Source organism: Symphodus melops (genome assembly GCF_947650265.1).
Source record: "Symphodus melops genome assembly, chromosome: 3".
NCBI lineage: Eukaryota > Metazoa > Chordata > Actinopteri > Labriformes > Labridae > Symphodus > Symphodus melops.
Window position 1 is genome coordinate 30,057,127 of NC_136693.1, and position 22,176 is coordinate 30,079,302.

At 47.2% G+C, this 22,176-nt stretch overlaps 2 protein-coding genes across 2 annotated transcripts; both read left to right on the plus strand.

Moving 5' to 3' along the window:
- The first annotated feature begins 55 nt into the window (after positions 1-55).
- LOC306820754 (adhesion G protein-coupled receptor G3-like) lies at positions 56-5,664 on the plus strand. Its single transcript, XM_079338691.1, has 11 exons — positions 56-104; positions 1,926-2,016; positions 2,545-2,673; positions 3,045-3,182; positions 3,262-3,316; positions 3,412-3,503; positions 3,813-3,922; positions 4,250-4,539; positions 4,749-4,851; positions 4,952-5,259; positions 5,338-5,664. The coding sequence occupies exons 2-11, from the start codon at positions 1,939-1,941 to the stop codon at positions 5,391-5,393; spliced, it is 1,359 nt and encodes a 452-aa protein (XP_079194817.1). The 5' UTR covers positions 56-104; positions 1,926-1,938; the 3' UTR covers positions 5,394-5,664.
- A 6,548-nt stretch (positions 5,665-12,212) lies between these two features.
- On the plus strand, positions 12,213-21,627 carry LOC306821006 (adhesion G-protein coupled receptor G1-like). Its single transcript, XM_079339143.1, has 14 exons — positions 12,213-12,220; positions 14,292-14,405; positions 14,498-14,536; positions 14,628-14,682; positions 18,052-18,142; positions 18,660-18,788; positions 19,153-19,290; positions 19,370-19,424; positions 19,520-19,611; positions 19,900-20,018; positions 20,369-20,658; positions 20,868-20,970; positions 21,071-21,390; positions 21,469-21,627. The coding sequence occupies exons 2-14, from the start codon at positions 14,348-14,350 to the stop codon at positions 21,522-21,524; spliced, it is 1,545 nt and encodes a 514-aa protein (XP_079195269.1). The 5' UTR covers positions 12,213-12,220; positions 14,292-14,347; the 3' UTR covers positions 21,525-21,627.
- Positions 21,628-22,176: the final 549 nt, after the last annotated feature.

Here is a 22,176-nt window from a genome sequence, read left to right on the forward strand (position 1 = left end):
TTTATGCACTTTGTTAACTTAACGACACTTTTTTTGTTTTTTTTGTTAGATAAGTGTGATGATGTCATCAGCGCCTGTCAAAATACCGGCCTCCCCTGGACCGGGTAAACCAGCCTGTGAATACTGCATTCAAGCTGTAGATCAGATCTGTTTTTAACGTGTCAGAGAGTTGATTAGAGTTTTTAGCTGATTATGAAACAGACAGAAATCACTACAGATGCTTCTTTAGAAACCTGCAGGTAACAAGTTGTCCACTGGGGGGCGCACACAATGACAGGCAGGTCCTTTAACGTTCTAACATTGTATTACCAGGGGTCAGACTTGGGGCTAAAGCTTTTCAATGTAATCCATTAGAGAAGTACTTTTTTTTAATGACGAGTAACGTAACGCGTTTGTTCCTTAAATTAAGTAATCTGGCTTTTTCATAAAAGTAATCCTTCACTAAAACTATTGCTCAGTTCCTCTCTTTCTTTTGTAACCTGAAAAGAAATGAAATCCCTGAGGTGTCTGCAGTTTCTGTTTCTTTTCCTGTGAAGTTCGCAGCAAGCGAGCAGAAGTGTCGTCCTTCAGATGTGTCGCCGTCATAGACGGTAAATAAAAATGGGCGACGCCCAACCAGCAACCTGAGGTGTAAAACCCTGCAATTCATCAAGTGTCCACTAGAGGCTGGCTCCAGAAGCACCAGAAGCCACATACACACACATTGATAAAAGCCATTTTTTAAAGCAAAATTTAACATGTTACTTTGTCTCTCTCTAATGTTCGACTCCACCGTCCTATCTCATAAAGAAGTGACCATCCTCTTTGAATCTGTGTGAGCGACTTACACACATTATTATATACATTATATTTTACTACAGAGGGAGCTGACTCTGTAGGTCTGGGTGCAAGCGTTTAGAAAAAAGATTTAAGGCCCAAAAATGTGAGGAAGTTCGAGGGCCACCTGTTGCCCGTTTGCTAGCAGCTGAATATTTAAGTCTCACAACAAGAAGACGAGCTTGTGATTCAGATAAATAGATACTTTATTGATCCCGAGGGAAATCCAAGCAGGTTCTGATTCGCAGGTTAGCAAACAAACTGCTCGTCATCGCTGCTTTTCAGGAACTGAATTCACCTTGTCATTGGATTCCTGTGTTTTTACCGCAGTGTGTTGAAACGTGTTAACTCCGTGGAAAAACCATTTAGGTGTCAAAGGTCGAGTTGTGTAAACCTAAAACTGAAGGTTGATGTCATCACATGGTTGCGGTGAAGACGTTTCAACACACTGCGATGGAAACAGAATTATCTTCACCGCACAGAAAGACTTAATCATTCAAATGTCACAGGTCTTGTTGGTTGACAAATGACAAGATTATTATCAGGACGCTGAAATGATGATGCAATCGTCTTATATAGGTCAGAAACAGGAAGTCCTGTGTGCTTGGAAACATTCAGTTTGAATACAAAGAAATCTGCAGTTTTTAACACGAGTGTACAAATGACATTTAAAGAAAATGTTTTGTTTGTATATTATGTATTAAAAAGAAGTAGATGATGTATTAATCTGAAGAAGAGACAACCAGCTGTTGCAGGCAGCACGCTGGTCCTGCTGCCTCACAGTGTGGAGGTTAATGGTTCGAATCCCAGCCTGCGTGGGTGCTCGAGGACACGCTGGTTAGATTAACTGGTGCCTGCAGTGAGCGGCTGCTCGTCTGTCTCTGTTTGAGCAGAACTCCAACGACGTCTCGTGAAACACTTTCCAACACACACGAGCGTGCTGAAACGGCTGCTTGGTGGAGCTACAGATCTTTTATCTTCCTCTCAGTGCAGATTATATTCTCTCACACCAACATGTGACCTACAACAAGTACTGAAGCCGAGAGAGCGATAGTGCTGCACTGTCTAAAACTCTGTGTGATAGTTGTGAATGTTGTTGTTGTTTGCAGGTGTTATGAGGACATGATTGCCACCTGTGAACCTTCCAAAAGTCGCTCCGGCCCTCCATTCTTCCGGGCGACAGTGAACTCCTCTCAGGAGGTGAGAGCGTATTCTTCTCCAGCTGTTCTCCAGAGGTTTAACTAAATGTTTGACATGAACTGACACACGAGGAGAGTGGTCGTCTTCACACATGAAGGAGCTCAGGACGTCACATGTTTTTGTCTTTTGTCTTTCCGAGGTTGTGAAGGATATTTTATCCATCTTCATCCAAAATTCATATTTTTGTCGCCTCTTAATTTGGACGATGGTTATTAAAGGACCAATCAGAGAGCTGCTCTCTTCCTGTGTGATCATGAAGGAAACCTGCTGTGTTGAAGCTTCTCTGACAACAATGCAGCAGCCAGTATGTCCTCCTTCTAACTTTAGATTCTGCTCCTCAATGCTCTGGATCTGATTGGACCAGAGAAGGTAGGCGGGGCTTTGAAGGACGTTTTGGACGCCCCTGGGTTTGCCAGATATGAGAGCAGTTATCAGGTGAACAGGTGTTGCAGCGATGGAAGCGGGCAGTGGAACTGGACAAACTGTCATCTCAAACTGGACTTTATGTGTTGTTGTTTTTTTTTTTAGTTTGAAGGGCCTCTCGCTCAGCACCGGGTTCACATCCCGGCCTCGGCTCTCCAGAGAAGCATGGGAGCGGCTGTGACAGACGACGAGGTGCTGCTGGTGGCCACTGTGATCGACAGCAGTCACTTTAAGGTCAGTCACTCTGTAAACTCCATTTTCATGACCTCACGGCGAGACATGCTCACTCCCTGAGATCCCCCCCTTCATAGAGAAGGGGCTTCGTTAACAAATGTTCAGCTTTGAGAACCCTGGTCATGTTTCCCCCAGGAAACAAAATCTGATGACGTTGATGGCTTGTTATTAAATAAATAAGCCAAACAAATAAGTGGCCTTGGGTTCCTTAGAAGTAGCTCCACGTCTCACGTCTCACCGTGCATCCCTGGGTGGGAGGGGCTAAGACGCAGGCGAGGGACGCAAGTGAAGACATGAAAAGTGGCCCCTCATTAAAACTATGGGTCAGTTATTTGGCTTAAGGTGGCTCTGGTGTCTTTTTCTCATTACAGCCGAGTAACACAGCACTTGGGCCGAGCAGGAAGGACGGAGAGGTCATGGGGGGGCTCGTGCTGGTGGTGAAGGCGGGAACTAAGCCGGTCACAAACCTCTCACAGCCCGTCAGATTAACCTTTCTGCACAACAAACAGGTAAAAACAAGGACAGCTGATGTGCTAGCATGACACTTTGAACATGTGAAGATCTGCTCTGATGTTGAAGGTGTTTCAGGTGGACGCTGGGACCTGCGTGTTCTGGTATGAGGCTGCAGACGGGGATGGAACAGGTTCACTTCACTGTCCACACATGTTCAATGATATCTTCTCTTGGATGAACACCTCCTCCTCATTGACCCATGAACCTGCTGTGTTTGTGTTGTAGGGTACTGGAGCACAGACGGCTGTGAAACCAACAACACCGGGAGTGAATCTATCTGCAGCTGCAACCACATGAGCTTCTTTGCAGTGCTGGTGGTAAATTTGTGGCACATAGCTTCTGAGCGGGCAGCTCAGATTCTCCCTCTGATGCAGTTTACTTTGTTTGAGAAGCAAATGAAAAGCACTCCTGTTAGCTCAGCTGTTCTTTCCTCCCCTGTTATCTCCACCTCGAGCCCAGAGCGAAACTTTCACACAGCTCTTTTATTCTCGCTACAGAGGAGTGACATCAAACTCAGGTGTATTCAAGCTGTGATCCTTGTGTCGCTGTCCTATCGCTCCAGCAGAGGTGTGTGTGTGTCTCTGTCACATGTGTGTGTGTCTCTGTCACATGTGTCTCTGTTTCAGACCCCTGAGGATAAAAGAAGCGCTGATAGCCTGAGCTACATCACTTACGTCGGGTCAGCTCTGTCCGTCTTCTTCACCATCATCGCTCAGATCATCTACATTTGTCATTAGTGAGTGTTTGAATTCACTTCATATTCACACTTTTCTCCTGAGATGAGCTGTAAATAAACTTCGCTGTACGTTTCATTCAACACCTTCATTATAGGGCCCGAATTAGTCCAAACATCAGATCACATCACGTATTATAAATCACGTGCCACGGCGTGTGTGTACTTTTTTACCTCTTTGACCTTTGACCTGCACACAATGTTTTAAAAGACAGAGGCGGGGCTTCATGTGCATCTTGTCACCTGCAGTTTGATTTTTCATGATTTCATTTTGACTTTCTGTTTTCCTTTAGTTTATTAACGCTGGTTCGTTCCGTTTCTCCTCTCCAGTCGACTGGAACCCAAACAGGCCACCGTTGTGCACATACAGCTAACGGGAGCGCTGTTCTGCCTGCACCTCAGCTTCCTGCTGTCTTGCTTCTGGGCGTGGCGGCTGGGTGGCGAGGAGCAGGAGAAGGGGGGCTGGGTCTGTCAGGGTCTGGGTCTGGTTTTACACTGGTCCCTGCTGGCCACCTTCACCTGGACCGCTCTGGAAGGATTCCACCTGTACCTCCGGCTGGTCCGAGTGTTTAACATCTACATCAGATGGTACCTGCTCAAACTCAGCGTGGTGGGATGGGGTGAGTGCAGAGCATGACGCCGTTTATCTGAATGGTTTAAGGTGAATTAATTCATCGCTTTAATGCAGAGAAAAGAAAAACCCACATGGGTCAGATTTAGAAAACAAGACCAGACACAACGATCATTTATTCAAAGTTGCCTTCATGAGTTTGTGTTTCATCTTCCTCGTTTTCTGAACACATAACTTGTGTTTCTTGTCTTCATGCAGGACTTCCTACACTGACTGCAGTGGTTTGTGGGATTTCCGGCATCTATGGTAAATACAGACTGAACCTGAAAGAAGGAAACGCTCATAATTCAACAGCAGCCATGTAAGAAATAAAGACCGTCTGTTAGAAGCACTTTGAATCTGTGCTCTGGTTCATTTCACACGTAGCGGTTAATCCTGGATTTTGTGTGGCTAACCTGCAGATGCTGGATTAGCAGTGATTTCCATCAGCAGCAGCTGGTGGTCAGCTACATCACCACCGTGGCCCTCCCATGCCTGGTGATCCTGTGGAACTCCTGCATACTGGGGCTGGTGGTGTTCAGGATATGGGGCCTGAGGAGGGGCGGGGAGAGGCGGAAGATGGTTCCAAAGACTAAATCCAAGTTACAGAAGATCTGTGCCAGGGTGTTCGGGTTCAGCTGGCTGCTGGGTCTACCGTGGGCGTTAGCGAGCGTCACCTACGTCTCCCTGCCGGGGATCTACGTGTTCACGATACTCAACTCCCTGCAGGGTCAGTGTGATGACCCTCACTCATGAAGTCTGCACTCTACATTCATCAGATTTAAAACCCTTCTTCTTACCTCCTCAGGTGTCTTTATGTTCCTGTGGTCGGTGGATTCCTATATTTCGTCAGCCAGCCCCTAGTGGACACTCGCGGAGCTGCAGGATTAATGAGGAGTTCTGCAGTCCTCATTATACAGACAGCTGACATCTTACGAATCAACACCTCCACACCTGTCACTCTGAACATGCAGCGAGGCTTTAAAGTAAAAATGTTCAGTTAAACAAAACACAGAGACCTTTATTTTTAAAGGACTTTTTGATCCTTGAGCTCCAGTATGAAACCAAAGTGCTGTCACGCCTCCTCCAGCTCCCTTCATGTTCACACGGAGGAGTCGAGCACGAGCTGCCCTCTACAGGTTCTTTTAATTGTTTTGTTCCTGAAATAAAAAGTCGAGTGGCATAAAGGATTAAGATGCAACAGATGTGATTCTTGACAGGAATAAAGAGACATGCATCTGTCAGAAGTTAACTCAACTTTAATAAGAGAGTCTGTCTCCACCCATGAATTAAAAACTATTTACTAAATCTGAGTCATTGTTTTGGTTTTTTTTACATGCAGATGTGAAACAACTTTATTCCCTCCACCAACTCGATTAAATGTTTGAATGAGCTGTGGGGACTCGGGTTGGGAACTGACCTGGAGGGTTGTTGGTTTCAATCCCGATGCACTGATCTGCAGCTTGAGGCCCCAGAACAGTAGAGCTTAAAAACCTTCACACGAAGCAGTGGTCAAAAATGTCAGAATTTAGAAATGCCAGTAGGAAACTTCCCTAAGGGGGCGCCATGTGACTGCACTCCTCTCATCGACCTTCTATACTTTGAAAGCTGGAAAAAAAAAGTTTGTCAGTGAGTTTCCCCTTTTATGAAGATGCAGAGGAATTGTCCGTCGACGTGCCTCGCAGCCTGCGTTCGAGCATTATTTTGTTTGCACAGAATAACAGAACTTTAGTGTCATGCTGCTCTTTCCTTCTTATTTTTGATCCACAGACTCTTCCAGCACTAAATGCATTGTGGGCCTCTAATGGAAAGAGCCGCCTTTTATTGGTCAAAACATGCAGTGACACCAGGCGAGTTATGTTTCCACCTTAAGGATCAAGATAGATAGATAGATAGATAGATAGATAGATAGATAGATAGATAGATAGATAGATAGATAGATACTTTATTGATCCCGAGGGCATCCAGTAGCAGTTTACAGACAGGCAGGACACAAGATATTAGTTACAATACACACCCGCTGTCCCCCCTCCCCTCTGTATACAATAATCCCCCAAACAAGATTTAGCAGCCCCTATGTGACTAAGATTAAATATAATTACAGGTTAAACCTGTGCAGTTAGCATTATCTATCTATCTATCTATCTATCTATCTATCTATCTATCTATCTATCTATCTATCTATCTATCTATCTATCTATCTATCTATCTATCTATCTATCTATCTATCTATCTATCTATCTATCTATCTATCTATCTAACCTGTGAAGGAGAGAAAAACATGGTTAAAAGAGACCTGTAAACAGTTAAAGAGCCTTAGAAACAAAGTGCTGACCTTCTAGAAACTAGTTCCATGTGCATGTACAGAGGTGTTTGAGGTAGTGCCAGAGGTGTGAGTACAGTCATTAAACAGTCAATGCAGGCTATTGGCATGCTCAACAACATAAAAGGAGCAGTGGTTAGCTTTAAGTGTCCAAAACAATAAGGTGAAACCAGGAGTGATTAGGGTGATTGCCATTTAAGTACCCAACTATTGAGGAGCAGATTAGCATTAAGTGTTGAAGACAATAGAGTGAAACTTGACCTAGTTAGGGTGATCATGTCAACCATTACAGATGTAGCATAACACAACAGTAGGATGAAATCAGACATGATTAGGGTGATTATCATTAAAGTGACCTGTGCTCAGTAAGGTGACTATCAATATGTATTAAAGTGTCCAACTGGGGGCTGACTCTGAGGTCAGCGGTGCAGATGAGGAGTGAGAAAAAGAAAGTGAAAAATGAGTCCAGGGTTCACCGTGTGCTTCTTCCCTGCCGTGACAGTGAAGTGTTGTACAGTCTTATGGCCTATAGGGGGACAAAAGAGTTCTTGAGCCTGTCCGTGGAGCACGACTGTGACAGCAGTCTGTCACTGAACATGCTCCTCTGCCCGGTGAAGGTGCTGTGCAGAGGGTGGTGTGTGTTGTCCATGGTGGAGAGCATTTTGTCCAGAGACCTCCTCTCTACCACTGTCACCAGTGAGTCCAGCTCTGTACCCACCACAGAGCCGGCCCTCCTCACCAGTCTGCCCAGGCGTGCTGCGTCCCTCTTCTTGCAGCTTCCTCCCCAGCACACCACGGCGTAGAAGAGGACGCTGGACACCACAGACTGGTAGAACATCTGCAGCAGCTTTTTGCAGATGTTGAAGGACCCCAGCCTTCTCAGGAAGTACAGCCGACTCTGTCCCTTCCTGCAGGTAGTGTCCATGTTAGGCGACCAGTCCAGCTTGTCATCCAGTTGCAGCCCCAGATACCCGTAGGTCCTGACCACCTCCACGTCGACCCCCTCGATGGAAACAGGTTCTAGGTGTGGTTTGTTCCTTCGGAAGTCCACCACCATCTCCTTGGTCTTGGAGGCGTTTAGCTGTAGATGGTTGGCACTGCACCACGTCACAAAGTCCGCGATCCGGCTCCTGTACTCCTCCTCCTGTCCATCCCTGACACAACAAACTATCGCAGTGTCGTATTTCTGCATGTGGCAGAGCTCAGAGTTATACTGGAAGTCAGAGGTGTACAGGGTGAACAGGACAGGGGAGAGCACAGTCCCTTGTGGTGCTCCAGTGCTGCTGACCACAGTGTCAGATGTGCAGTCCTTCAGTCTGACGTACTGTGGTCTCTCTGTGAGGTAGTCAGTGATCCACCTCACCAGGTGCGAGTCCACCCTCATCTCGGTCAGCTTGTCTCTCAGTAGGAGGGGATGGATAGTGTCAAAGGAGCTTGAGAAATCAAAGAACATGATTCTCATCACGCTGCTCCCTTTGTCCAGATGAGAGTAAGCCCTGTGTAGCAGATAGAGGATGGCATCGTCCACGCCCACCTTTGCCTGGTATGCAAACTGCAGAGGATCCTGTGCGTGTTGGACCTGGGGTCTGAGGTGTTGGAGCAGCAGCCGTTCAAAGGTCTTCATAACGTGGGATGTCAGAGCGATTGGTCTGAAGTCGCCTGGCTCTCTGGGGTTTTTCTTCTTGGGGACCGGGGTGAGGCACGAGGTCTTCCAGAGCACAGGAACCTTCCCAAGCCGCAGGCTCATGTTGAAGATGTGCTGAAGTGGCTCCCCCAGCTCAGCAGAGCAGGCCTTTAGCATCCTGGGACACACCTTGTCTGGGCCTGCTGCCTTCCTGGGGCGGAGTCTCTTCAGCTCCTTTCTAACCTGATCTCTGGTGATGGTGGGGGGGAGGGGAGATGGATTGTCTCTGGAGATTGTGTTTGTCCTGGTGGAGGTGTTGGGGGGAGTGAGAGGGAGGGAGGGGGTGTGCAGAGGGGTGCTGGGGGACAGGCACTGGCTGCAGCGACGGGGCTGTTAAACCTGTTAAAAAACAAGTTGAGCTGGTTTGCTCTCTCAGGGTCCCCGTCTTCTGCGTTGTTGTTTTTCTTCTTGCAGCCTGTGATGGTTTTCATGCCCTCCCAGACCTCCCTCATGTTGTTCTGCTGCAGCTTCTGTTCTACCTTCCTTCTGTAATCCTCCTTTGCCTCTCGGAGTCTGACCTTGAGTTCCCCCTGCACACGCTTCAGCTCTGCCTGGTCTCCCTCCTTGAATGCCCTTTTCTTCCTGTTAAGGATCTCCTTGACATCGCTGGTGATCCAGGGCTTGTTGTTCGGGAAGCAGCGCACAGTTTTAGTGGGAACCACAACGTCCATACAGAAGTTCATGTAGTCAGTTGTGCAGTGTGTGACCCCCTCAATGTCATCACCATGGGTCTCTTGCAGGGCACTCCAGTCGGTGGTCTCAAAACAGTCTCTGAGAGCCTCCTCTGCCTCAGGAGACCACATTCTGAAGGTGCGTGTTGTTACCGGTTGTCTCTGGATCTTAGTCTTGTACTGTGGCTTGAGTAGGACAAGGTTGTGATCGGACTTCCCCAGAGGTGGTAAGGGGGTGGCAGTGTAGGCGTCCTTCACGTTTGCATACAGGAGGTCTATTGTCCTGTTCTTCCTGGTGGGACAGCTTACAAACTGGTGAAAGTCCGATAGAGTGGAGTTCAATGTAACATGGTTAAAGTCCCCTGAGATGGCAATGAAAGCATCAGGGTGCTGTGTTTGTAATCTCGAGATGTTAGAGTGGATGACGTCACACGCAGTCTCAACGTGTGTGAGAACTCCCTGGGCATGTAGTAAGGACGGAGACCTACCGCCAGCAGCTCGATGTCTTTGCTGCACGTTGCCTCCTTCACAGTAACATGTCCATGGTGGCACCATCTGGTGTTAATAAACAGCGCGACTTCTCCTCCTTTCCGTTTGCCGCTACGTTTCGTGTCTCTGTCCGCTCTCACTGTAGTGAAACCCGGTAGATCCACATTAGTGTCCGGCGTGTTTTGAGTCAGCCAGGTTTCTGTGAGGCACATTAAACTGCACTCTCTGAATGTCCGGTTATTCCTCACGAGAGCAGCCAGCTCGTCTGTCTTGTTGGTTAGACAGTTTACGTTCCCCATAACTATCACCGGAACCGAGGGCTTGTACTTCCATCGCTTAGCCGCTAGCCTAGCCTTTAGCTTAGCGCCGGCTCTACAGCCTCTGTACCGGCGCCTCAGCTGCTCTGGTATCGGGTGAACGATGCCAGCTTGTCCCGCTGTCCTGAGTGACAGCAGCTTCTCTCTTGGATAAGCAAGTTTTCCGCTGCTATTTCCACGAAAACACGAAAAAGTATCCATAGGATACACAAAGTTATACACTGAAAGTGTACTATAAAAACTATATAGTATAGTACTATAAAAACTATAAAAGTAGAAGTTGGCACAGAGCCAAAACAAACTAATAACATATCAAGACGAGTACGACAGGGACGGAGCTACTGAATGTGTGGCCACTCGCGTCTGCGCACAGGTGAGAAGTGAGAAGGTTTACTGTACCAAACCGTACTGCTTGTTGGAAACAGATTTAAAGGGACAAGGTCCTAAATCAGAACGGGTTTTTATTTTAAGTTTTACAATATGGGACAAAGCCACTCTCGGGACATACGTTAATGTTTTTTTTTCACTCAATCGAAGAATCTGAAGATTTTGACCCAAGGTCTCATTCAGATATTTATTTTTTTATTTTTCATGTTCATGAGGGCTGAAATATATTCAAAAAATAGAAAATAGTAGTTTTTATTCTTTTTTTTAACAACTCTGATAATTTTTTGTTAACGATAAAAAATAGACCTTTGCATATATTTTGCAAAAAAACTGCTCTTTAACCATTTAGTAACCTGAGCTAAATACAGAAAGATTTTACAAAAAAAAATTAAACATTACAGACTTGATTCTGAGAAAAACAAATGATTATTTTTTTTAAATCAAAGTATTTCATGTCTTTTTATTTCAGGGTTTCTTTTGTGAACCTCTTGATTCTAATCTATAAATCCTTACTATTTAAAAAAAATATATAAAAGAACAAAATAGTTTCTCACTGTAATTATTTATTGTGTTGTTATTTTTGTAGAGGTAAAAAACTAAAAACAAGAAGTCCCTAAAGCAAAACAGTTTGGACCGTAGACATAATGTACGTGTTCAATGTGGGATTGGTAAATATACATGTATACATACAAAGTGTTTAACTATTCACAGGAGTAATATCCTCTCTCTCCAGTGGACGGAGTAAAGTGGTTTCCAAACTTTCGCTTGGTGTAAATAAACTGCAGTCTGCAGACGTGATGACGTAGATGACACGCCCCTCCCTTCTTTATATGGTGTTTGTTTACCTGCACCCTGCAACCTTTTCCCGGGAATCCCCCTTCTCTGCGTTACATCATAGAGCACTGTGGGTAATTCCACCGAGTTCAGTCTGCTGGTAAGCCCACTAAATGGTCACACAGCGAGCAGCCCGTGAGTCCTGGACCAGAGGCCTATACTACGAAGCGAGTTCAACATATCCAGGGTCTCTTTGGGTTATCTGGCTTGACAAACCCTGACATACGAGATCGATGCCGGTTATCAACCTGATCCGTCAACCCAGGGTTGCCAAGAGCGCGTTCACGTAAAAGGGGCGGAGTTAGCGTCATTTAACCTATCACAATCCTCACCGCATCTGGTGTCAGCAGACCGTCATATCTACAAACATATTTACAAAAACTAAAGCTAAACCTTAGAACTGACTATCTGACCATCACAAACAGAGCAGCATGGAGAAATCAAACATTAATGAAAATACAATTCAAAGCCACAAGAAAATAGTCGTAATTATTCATCTTTAACTAAAATGTTCCGGCGCTTTCTTCAGTCTCTATTGAAGTATATCAGTGAAACATAATCATTAACTAAACGGACTATAGTCCAATGTAATAAAGTGTCCTCCCCCCTCTCCATCAGCTCCAGGAGCTCCACGATCAAAAGATCTAATTGGTCAGAGGGCGGAGATTTTCAAAGTTTGATCTCTTATCTCCAATATAATCTGCTCCGGAGCAGGTCAGGTGTTCAGCATAAGTTACCGCGGTGATATACCCAGGTAAAAAGTAATCGACCCTCGTAGGACTGAAAACCCAGAGTTAACCCTGAAGTTACCTCGCTAAGCACAAATCCTGCTTCGTAGTATAGGTCTCAGGTGTGGACCAGGTACCAGTACTGTACTGTCGCCTATCCGGAAGTTGGAAGCAGTCTGCTGATAAACACCCTGATAATAATCTGTGACTCTTCAGAAAGGTCCCAAGTTTGTGTTCTTTCTTCTTTCATTATCACAGGTAAGAATAGTGGTCGAAAGTACTTTAAACTATGCACCAATGTTTTCCAAATCTTAGGTGTGTGTGTGTGTGTGTGTGTGTGTGTGTGTGTGTGTGTGTGTGTGTGTGTGTGTGTGTGTGTGTGTGTGTGAGTGAGTGAGTGAGTGAGTGTGGTGTTAAAAAACTACAACTAAGATGATCTGTTACTGTATATGAAGTGCTTGGGATAGACTCTGGTCTGAGTGAGAGAGAGAGAGAGAGAGGGGTCATTCCACGGTGCCTTTTGTGTCCCAGAGAATTAATCAACTATACATTTGCTATGCTCTGAAATATATACCTAATTTCAAAATATTCTGTTAGTGCATCTATTATCTCAATCAATTATCAATATTAATTCTGTAAATTATAATTTCAAATGATAAATAAACACTTTTAAAATCTTGTGGTTAAAGTATTTGGTATATCCCCTGCAGTGATTGCGTTGCTCTTTTAAAACAAGCAAATATCAGTAATTAACAGAATAATTGTTATTTAAATATTGATTACAATATAATCTTATTATAAATATATGTTTTGAGTGAAAAAAATTGCAATTTGAAAATATTAATCAATTTATGTGTCCCCTGATTTCATGTCAACCCTGTTACCACCATCAAAAGACTCCTATTTAACATTGGGCACTTGCCAGAAGTGACATAATTTACAGGAAGTTGAATCATTTTCCCATCAGAAGCACAAGAAGATAAAGATAAGTGAGTAGCTGGGATTTCTAATCTACTATTTTGATGTTTTGTAAGACTCCAATGATGGGGGTCAGCATGTGATCTCAACCCTGTTCCCAGTTTTTGTACATAATTTAAAAAAAATATGTTTCATTATTGACATATAATTAAGAAATATTAGTAATAACCTTATCAATCACTCACTATCAGTTGGGTGAGCTTTAGCTACAAGCTAATAATGAGCTAGTTAGCATCAAATGGTCAACCCTGTTACTGTCAGCCCTTGTTACTCTTTCAAAGTAACAGGGTTGACATAGGGTAACAGGGGCTGACAGGGTAACAGGGCTGACATAGGGTAACAGGGCTGACATAGGGTAACGGGGCTGACATAGGGTAACAGGGGCTGACATAGTAGCTGGGTCCTGGTCTGAATGTAGCTGGGTCCTGGTCTGAATGTAGCTTGGTCCTGGTCTTTGTATGTAGCTGGGTCCTGGTCTGAATGTAGCTAGGTCCTGATCTGAATGTAGCTGGGTCCTGGTCTTTGTATGTAGCTGGGTCCTGGTCTGAATGTAGCTGGGTCCTGGTCTGAATGTAGCTGGGCCCTGGTCTTTGAATGTAGCTTGGTCCTGGTCTTTGTATGTAGCTGGTTCCTGGTCTTTGTATGTAGCTGGGTCCTGGTCTTTGTATGTAGCTGGGTCCTGGTCTTTGTATGTAGCTGGTTCCTGGTCTTTGTATGTAGCTGGGTCCTGGTCTTTGTATGTAGCTGGGTCCTGGTCTTTGTATGTAGCTGGTTCCTGGTCTTTGAATGTAGCTGGGTACTGGTCTTTGTATGTAGCTGGGTCCTGGTCTTTGTATGTAGCTGGGTCCTGGTCTTTGTATGTAGCTTGGTCCTGGTCTTTGTATGTAGCTGGGTCCTGGTCTTTGTATGTAGCTTGGTCCTGGTCTTTGTATGTAGCTGGGTCCTGGTCTTTGAATGTAGCTTGGTCCTGGTCTTTGTATGTAGCTGGGTCCTGGTCTTTGTATGTAGCTTGGTCCTGGACCGATAATAGGCTTCCTGGACCCACATACATCCCACTGGTTCCTTCTCCTCTCCTCCTGTCCTCCTGTCTCCTCTCTTCCTGTCTCCTCTCCTCCTGTCTCCGTCCTTTTAAGGGAAAAAGGCAGAGGAGGTTATGATCAGTCACGTCGAGTGTGTTCATTTCCGTGAAACAAAAATTACGGGACAAATACTGAGCCTCGTGGTCCCGGAGGATAGATCCTCGCGGTCCCGGAGGATAGATCCTCTGCCCCCCTGCAGCTTTCCCCATCAATCAGACAGAATCACGACACGCTCTCTCTGAGTTTCATGTTTATCTCTCCGCCTCTGTAAGCGAACAATCCAACATCATCTACAGGATCGCTGCTGCTCTGTCCAAATCTTGACGAGATGTGGAGGACTGTTTTGATCGTCTGTCTCGTCTGCTTCCACGAGACCCGAGCTGGCGGTGAGTTGTTTGTTTGTTTGTGTTTGTTTATTTTAAATATGACTCTGTGTTCATAAAGTCTCAACAAAACCTTTTACTGTGAATACATGAAGGTCGAGGCTCATCTCATCCTGAGGGAAAAACAATCAGCAGTAAGTGAAGACAGAAATGTTTCCAGTGTGTGTTAAATCCCTTTTATGCACTTTGTTAACTTAACGACACTTTTGTTGTTTTTTTTGTTAGATAAGTGTGATGATGTCATCAGCGCCTGTCAAAATACCGGCCTCCCCTGGACCGGGTAAACCAGCCTGTGAATACTGCATTCAAGCTGTAGATCAGATCTGTTTTTAACGTGTCAGAGAGTAAAGGACATTCAGATCTTAAAAGTCTCCTGAGGAATTTTTAGCTGATTATGAAACAGACAGGAATCACTACAGATCCTTCTTTAGAAACCTGCAAGTGTCAAGTTGTCCACTGGGGGCGCACAAAATGACAGGCAGGCCCTTTAGCGTTCTAACATTGTATTACCAGGGGTCAGACTTGGGGCTAAAGCCTTACAAAGTAATCCATTAGTGTTGTATACCCGTTGTACTTTTGTATTACAACTAATAAAGAAGGAACACGAGACCAGGGAAGTTGCTCTTAGCGTGTATTAACTTCTCACTCAGGACTGAATACCATGACAACAGAAGGGGGCGTGACGGTATCTTAGAAGGGACAAACTTAGGCTGTTAATACACAACAATTAGAGAAGTACTTTTTTTAATGACGATTAACGTAACACGTTTGTTCCTTATATTAAGTAATCCGGTAATAGTTACTTTATCATAAAAGTAATCCTTTAGTAATCTGAGGTGTCTGCAGTGTCTGTTTCTTTTCCTGTGAAGTTCGCTGCACGCAAGCAGAAGGTCGGCGTCATAGACCCAGTGATGTCACCCGTCTGTTCCTGCAAGGGGCGCCAGAGGCTCATCTGCAGCCATGCTGGGAATGCTGTCTGCAGCGTTTCCTGCACTCACATGTTCCAACATGCTTGTTCATGGTATTTACCATGCAGGGTGGTGTGACAGACAACTCCATCCATCCATCCATTTTCTGCCACTTATCCGGGGCCGGGTCGCGGGGGCAGCAGTCTAAGCAGAGACACCCAGACTTCCCTCACCCCAGACACCTCCTCCAGCTCTTCCGGTGGGACCCTGAGGCGTTCCCAATCCAGCCGAGAGACATAGTCTCTCCAGCGTGTCCTGGGTCTACCCCGAGGCCTCTTCCCGGAGGGACATGCCCGGAACACCTCCCCGGGGAGGCGTCCAGGGGGCATCCAGACCAGATGCCCGAACCACCTCAACTGACTCCTCTCGATGTGGAGGAGTAACGGCTCTACTCCGAGCTCCTCCCTGGTGACCGAGCTCCTCACCCTATCTCTAAGGATGCGCCCAGCCACCCTACGGAGGAAGCCCATGTCGGCCGTTTGTATCCGAGATCTCGTTCTGAGGAGTGTGATTCCCCGGTAGTTGGAACACACCCTCCGGTCCCCTTTCTTGAAAAGAGGGACCACCACCCCGGTTTGCCAGTCCAGAGGCACTGTCCCTGACCTCCACGCGATGTTACAGAGACGTGTCAACCATGACAGCCCCTGCACATCCAGAGACTTAAGATACTCAGGGCGAATCTCATCCACCCCCGGAGCCTTGCCACCAAGGAGCTTGCCAACTACCTTGGTGACTTCGGCTTGGGTGATGGACGAGTCTACCTCTGAGAACTCAGCCTCTGCTTCCTCGGTGGAAGATGTGACGGTGGGATTGAGGAGATCCTCGAAGTATTCCTTCCACCGTCCGACTACATCCCCAGTTGAGGTCAGCAGCTCCCCACCTCCACTGTAAACAGTGTTGGTGAAGCACTGCTTCCCCCTCCTGAGGCGACGGACGGTTTGCCAGAATTTCCTTGAGGCCGACCGAAAGTCCTCCTCCATGGTCTCCCCGGACTCCTCCCAGGCCCGAGTTTTTGCCTCCACGACCGCCCGGGCTGCGGAACGCCTGGCCTGCCGGTACCCGTCAGCTGCCTCAGGAGTGCTATGCGCTATGCAGAGCACTCCTTCTTCAGCTTGACGGCCTCCCTTACTTCCGGTGTCCACCACCGGGTTCGGGGATTGCCGCCACAACAGGCACCAGAGACCCTGCGACCACAGCTCAGAGCAGCTGCTTTGACAATGGAGGTGGAGAACATGGTCCACTCGGACTCAATGCCCCCAGGCTCCCCCGGGATCTGTGAAAAGCTCGTCCGGAGGTGGGAGTTGAAGACCTCGCTAACAGAGGGTTCAGCCAGACGTTCCCAGCAGACCCTCACTACACGTTTGGGCCTGCCGAGTCTGACCGGCTTCCTCCCCTGCCAGCGCATCCAACTCACCACCAGGTGGTGATCAGTTGACAGCTCAGCCCCTCTCTTCACCCGAGTGTCCGAGACACACGGCCGAAGGTCAGATGACACAACCACAAAGTCTATCATCGACCTCTGGCCTAGGGAGTCCTGGTGCCACGTGCACTTATGGACATCCCTGTGCTCGAACATGGTGTTTGTTATGGACAAACTGTGACTGGCACAGAAGTCCAATAACAGAACACCACTCTGGTTCAGATCAGGGAGGCCGTTCATCCCAATCACCCCACTCCAGATCTCACTGTCGTTGCCCACGTGAGCATTGAAGTCCCCCAGCAGAACAATGGAGTCCCCAGTCGGAGCACTGTCCAGCACCCCTCCCAGGGACTCCAAGAAGGCCGGGTACTCCACACTGCCGTTCGAGCCGTAGGCCGAGATGACAGTGGGAGACCTGTCCCCTACCCGAAGGCGCGGGGACATGACCCTCTCATTCACCGGGGTGAACTCCAACACCTGGCGGCTGAGCTGTGGGGCTATGAGCAAGCCCACACCAGCCCGCCGCCTCTCACAGCGGGCAACTCCAGAGAAGTACATAGTCCAGCCCCTCTCGAGGAGCTGGGTTCCAGAGCCCAAGCAGTGCGTGGAGGTGAGCCCGACTAGGGCGTTCCACGTCCCAAATGCCAGAAGCTGCGTCCGGGGATCGGGTCGCCGAGGCCCCCACCGTCGACTGCTGCCCGATCCACATTGCACCAGACCCCTACGGCTTCCTCTGCGGGTGGTGAGTCCACAGGAGGACGGGCCCGCGGCATCCTTTCAGGCTGAGCCCAGCCGGGCCCCACGGGCAAAAGCCCGGCCACCAGGCGCTCTCCTGCGGGCCCCAACCCCAGGCCTGGCTCCAGTGTGGGGCCCCGGCTCCGGTCTGACCCATAGCCTAGGACCTGTTTGCCTTGGGTGACCCTGCTGGGGGCTCAAAGCCCCCGACAACATAGCTCCTAGGGTCATTCGGGTGCTCAAACTCCCCCACCACGATAAGGTAGCAGTTCAAGGGGGGAGGTGACAGATGACTGATGCTTTAAAATAACGACGTCTCATGAAACACTTTCCAACACACACGAGCGAGCTGAAACGGCTGCTTGGTGGAGTTACAGATCTTTTATCTTCCTCTCAGTGCAGATTTTATTCTCTCACACCAGAGCAACATGTGACCTACAACAAGTACTGAAGCCGAGAGAACGATAGTGCTGCACTGTCTGCTAAAACTCTGTGTGATAGTTGTGAATGTTGTCGTTGTTTGCAGGTGTTATGAGGACATGATTGCCACCTGTGAACCTTCCAAAAGTCGCCTCGGCCCTCCATTCTTCCGGGCGACAGTGAACTCCTCTCAGGAGGTGAGAGCGTATTCTTCTCCAGAGGTTTAACTAAATGTTTGACATGAACTGACACACGAGGAGAGTGGTCGTCTTCACACATGAAGGAGCTCAGGACGTCACATGTTTTTGTCTTTTGTCTTTCCGAGGTTGTGAAGGATATTTTATACATCTTCATCCAAAATTCATATTTTTGTCGCCACTCTTAATTTGGACGATGGTTATTAAAGGACCAATCAGAGAGCTGCTCTCTTCCTGTGTGATCATGAAGGAAACCTGCTGTGTTGAAGCTTCTCTGACAACAATGCAGCAGCCAGTATGTCCTCCTTCTAACTTTAGATTCTGCTCCTGAATGCTCTGGATCTGATTGGACCAGAGAAGGTAGGCGGGGCTTTGAATGCCGTTTTGGACGCCCCTGGGTTTGCCAGATATGAGAGCAGTTATCAGGTCAACAGGTGTTGCAGCGATGGAAGCGGGCAGTGGAACTGGACAAACTGTCATCTCAAACTGGACTTTATGTGTTGTTGTTTTTTTTTAGTTTGAAGGGCCTCTCGCTCAGCACCGGGTTCACATCCCGGCCTCGGCTCTCCAGAGAAGCATGGGAGCGGCTGTGACAGACGACGAGGTGCTGCTGGTGGCCACTGTGATCGATAGCAGTAACTTTAAGGTCAGTCACTCTGTAAACTCCATTTTTGTGACCTCACGGCAAGACATGCTCACTCCCTGAGATCCCCCCCTTCATAGAGAAGGGGCTTCGTTAACAAATGTTCAGCACCCTGGTCACGTTTCCCCCAGGAAACAAAATCTGATGACGTTGATGGCTTGTTATTAAATAAATAAGCCAAACAAATAAGTGGCCTTGGGTTCCTTAGAAGTAGCTCAACGTCTCATGTCTCACCGTGCATCCCTGGGTGGGAGGGGCTAAGACGCAGGCGAGGGACGCAAGTGAAGACATGAAAAGTGGCCCCTCATTAAAACTATGGGTCAGTTATTTGGCTTAAGGTGGCTCTGGTGTCTTTTTCTCATTACAGCCGAGTAACACAGCACTTGGGCCGAGCAGGAAGGACGGAGAGGTCAAGGGGGGGCTCGTGCTGGTGGTGAGGGCAGGAACTAAGCCGGTCACAAACCTCTCACAGCCCGTCAGATTAACCTTTCTGCACAACAAACAGGTAAAAACATGAACAGCTGATGTGCTAGCATGACGCTTTGAACATGTGAAGATCTGCTCTGATGTTGAAGGTGTTTCAGGTGGACGCTGGGACCTGCGTGTTCTGGTATGAGGCTGCAGACGGGGATGGAACAGGTTCACTTCACTGTCCACACATGTTCAATGATATCTTCTCTTGGATGAACACCTCCTCCTCATTGACCCATGAACCTGCTGTGTTTGTGTTGTAGGGTACTGGAGCACAGACGGCTGTGAAACCAACAACACCGGGAGTGAATCTATCTGCAGCTGCAACCACATGAGCTTCTTTGCAGTGCTGGTGGTAAATTTTGATGCTTAGCTTCTTAGCGGGCAGCTCAGATTTCTCCCTCTGATGCAGTTTACTTTGTTTGAGAAGCAAATGAAAAGCACTCCTGTTAGCTCAGCTGTTCTTTCCTCCCCTGTTATCTCCACCTCGAGCCCAGAGCGAAACTTTCACACAGCTCTTTTATTCTCGCTACAGAGGAGTGACATAAAACTCAGGTGTATTCAAGCTGTGATCCTTGTGTCGCTGTCCTATCGCTCCAGCAGAGGTGTGTGTGTGTCTCTGTCACATGTGTCTCTGTTTCAGACCCCTGAACCCTCAGAGGATAAAAGAAGCGCTGATAACCTGAGCTACATCACCTACATCGGGTCAGCTCTGTCCGTCTTCTTCGCCATCATCGCTCAGATCATCTACATTTGTCATTAGTGAGTGTTTGAATTCACTTCATATTCACACTTTTCTCCTGAGATGAGCTGTAAATAAACTTCGCTGTACGTTTCATTCAACACCTTCATTATAGGGCCCGAATTAGTCCAAACATCAGATCACATCACGTATTATAAATCACGTGCCACGGCGTGTGTGTACTTTTTTACCTCTTTGACCTTTGACCTGCACACAATGTTTTGAAAGACAGAGGTTTTTATCTCCGCGTTCTGCAGGCGGGGCTTCATGTGCATCTTGTCACCTGCAGTTTGATTTTTCATGATTTCATTTTGACTTTCTGTTTTCCTTTAGTTTATTAACGCTGGTTCGTTCCGTTTCTCCTCTCCAGTCGACTGGAACACAAACAGGCCACCGTTGTGCACATACAGCTAACGGGAGCGCTGTTCTGCCTCCACCTCAGCTTCCTGCTGTCTTGCTTCTGGGCGTGGCGGCTGGGTGGCGAGGAGCAGGAGAAGGGGGGCTGGGTCTGTCAGGGTCTGGGTCTGGTTTTACACTGGTCCCTGCTGGCCACCTTCACCTGGACCGCTCTGGAAGGATTCCACCTGTACCTCCTGCTGGTCCGAGTGTTTAATATCTACGTCAGGAGGTACCTGCTCAAACTCAGTGTGGTGGGATGGGGTGAGTGCAGAGCATGACGCCGTTTATCTGAATGGTTCAAGGTGAATTAATTCATCGCTTTAATGCAGAGTAAAGAAAAAACCACATGGGTCAGATTTAGAAAACAAGACCAGACACAACGATCATTTATTCAAAGTTGCCTTCATGAGTTTGTGTTTCATCTTCCTCGTTTTCTGAACACATAACTTGTGTTTCTTGTCGTCATGCAGGACTTCCTACACTGACTGCAGTGGTTTGTGGCATTTCCGGCGTCTATGGTAAATACAGACTGAACCTGAAGGATGGAAACGCTCATAATTCAACAGCAGCCATGTAAGAAATAAAGACCGTCTGTTAGAAGCACTTTGAATCTGTGCTCTGGTTCATTTCACACGCAGCGGTTAATCCTGGATTTTGTGTGGCTAACCTGCAGATGCTGGATTAGCAGTGATTTCCATCAGCAGCAGCTGGTGGTCAGCTACATCACCACCGTGGCCCTCCCATGCCTGGTGATCCTGTGGAACTCCTGCATGTTGGGGCTGGTTGTGTTCAGGATATGGGGCCTGAGGAGGGGCCTGAGGAGGGGCGAGGAGAGGCAGAAGATGGATCGAAAAAATAAGTCCAAGTTATGGAAGATCTGTGCCAGGGTGTTCGGGTTCAGCTGGCTGCTGGGTCTACCATGGGCGTTAGCGAGCGTCACCTACGTCTCCCTGCCGGGGATCTACGTGTTCACGATACTCAACTCCCTGCAGGGTCAGTGTGATGACCCTCACTCATGAAGTCTGCACTCTACATTCATCAGATTTAAAACCCTTCTTCTTACCTTCTCAGGTGTCTTTATGTTCCTGTGGTCGGTGGATTCCTATATTTCGTCAGCCAGCCCCTAGTGGACACTCGCGGAGCTGCAGGATTAATGAGGAGTTCTGCAGTCCTCATTATACAGACAGCTGACATCTTACGAATCAGCACCTCCACACCTGTCACTCTTTACATGCGCTGGCTTAAGAGGCTTTAAAGTAAAAATGTTCAGTTAAACAAAACACAGAGACCTTTATTTTTAAAGGACTTTTTGATCCTTGAGCTCCAGTATGAAACCAAAGTGCTGTCACGCCTCCTCCAGCTCCCTTCATGTTCACACGGAGGAGTCGAGCACGAGCTGCCCTCTACAGGTTCTTTTAACGGTTCCCTTCCTTATCTTAAAAAATCCTTAATGATGATGATGATTTAGAGCGAGTCTCGCAGACACCTCAAGCTCCTTTCCCGTCTACGCAGAGAGCAGTTATCATAATATTCATTAAGCTATTTATTCAGTATTGGTTCGTTTCCAATCGAGGGCTGCAGGGTTAGTATTAAGACTTTTGAAATTGTTATTAAAACTAACTTCTGACAGATGCATGTCTCTCTCTCTTTATTCCTGTATAAGAATCAGATCTGTTTATGCCACTCGACTTTTTATTTCAGTTAGAGCATCAATCTGTGATAATTCATTATTATTCCTTAATAAAGTGAGTGAATTATAAATGTACTGCATGTTAACCA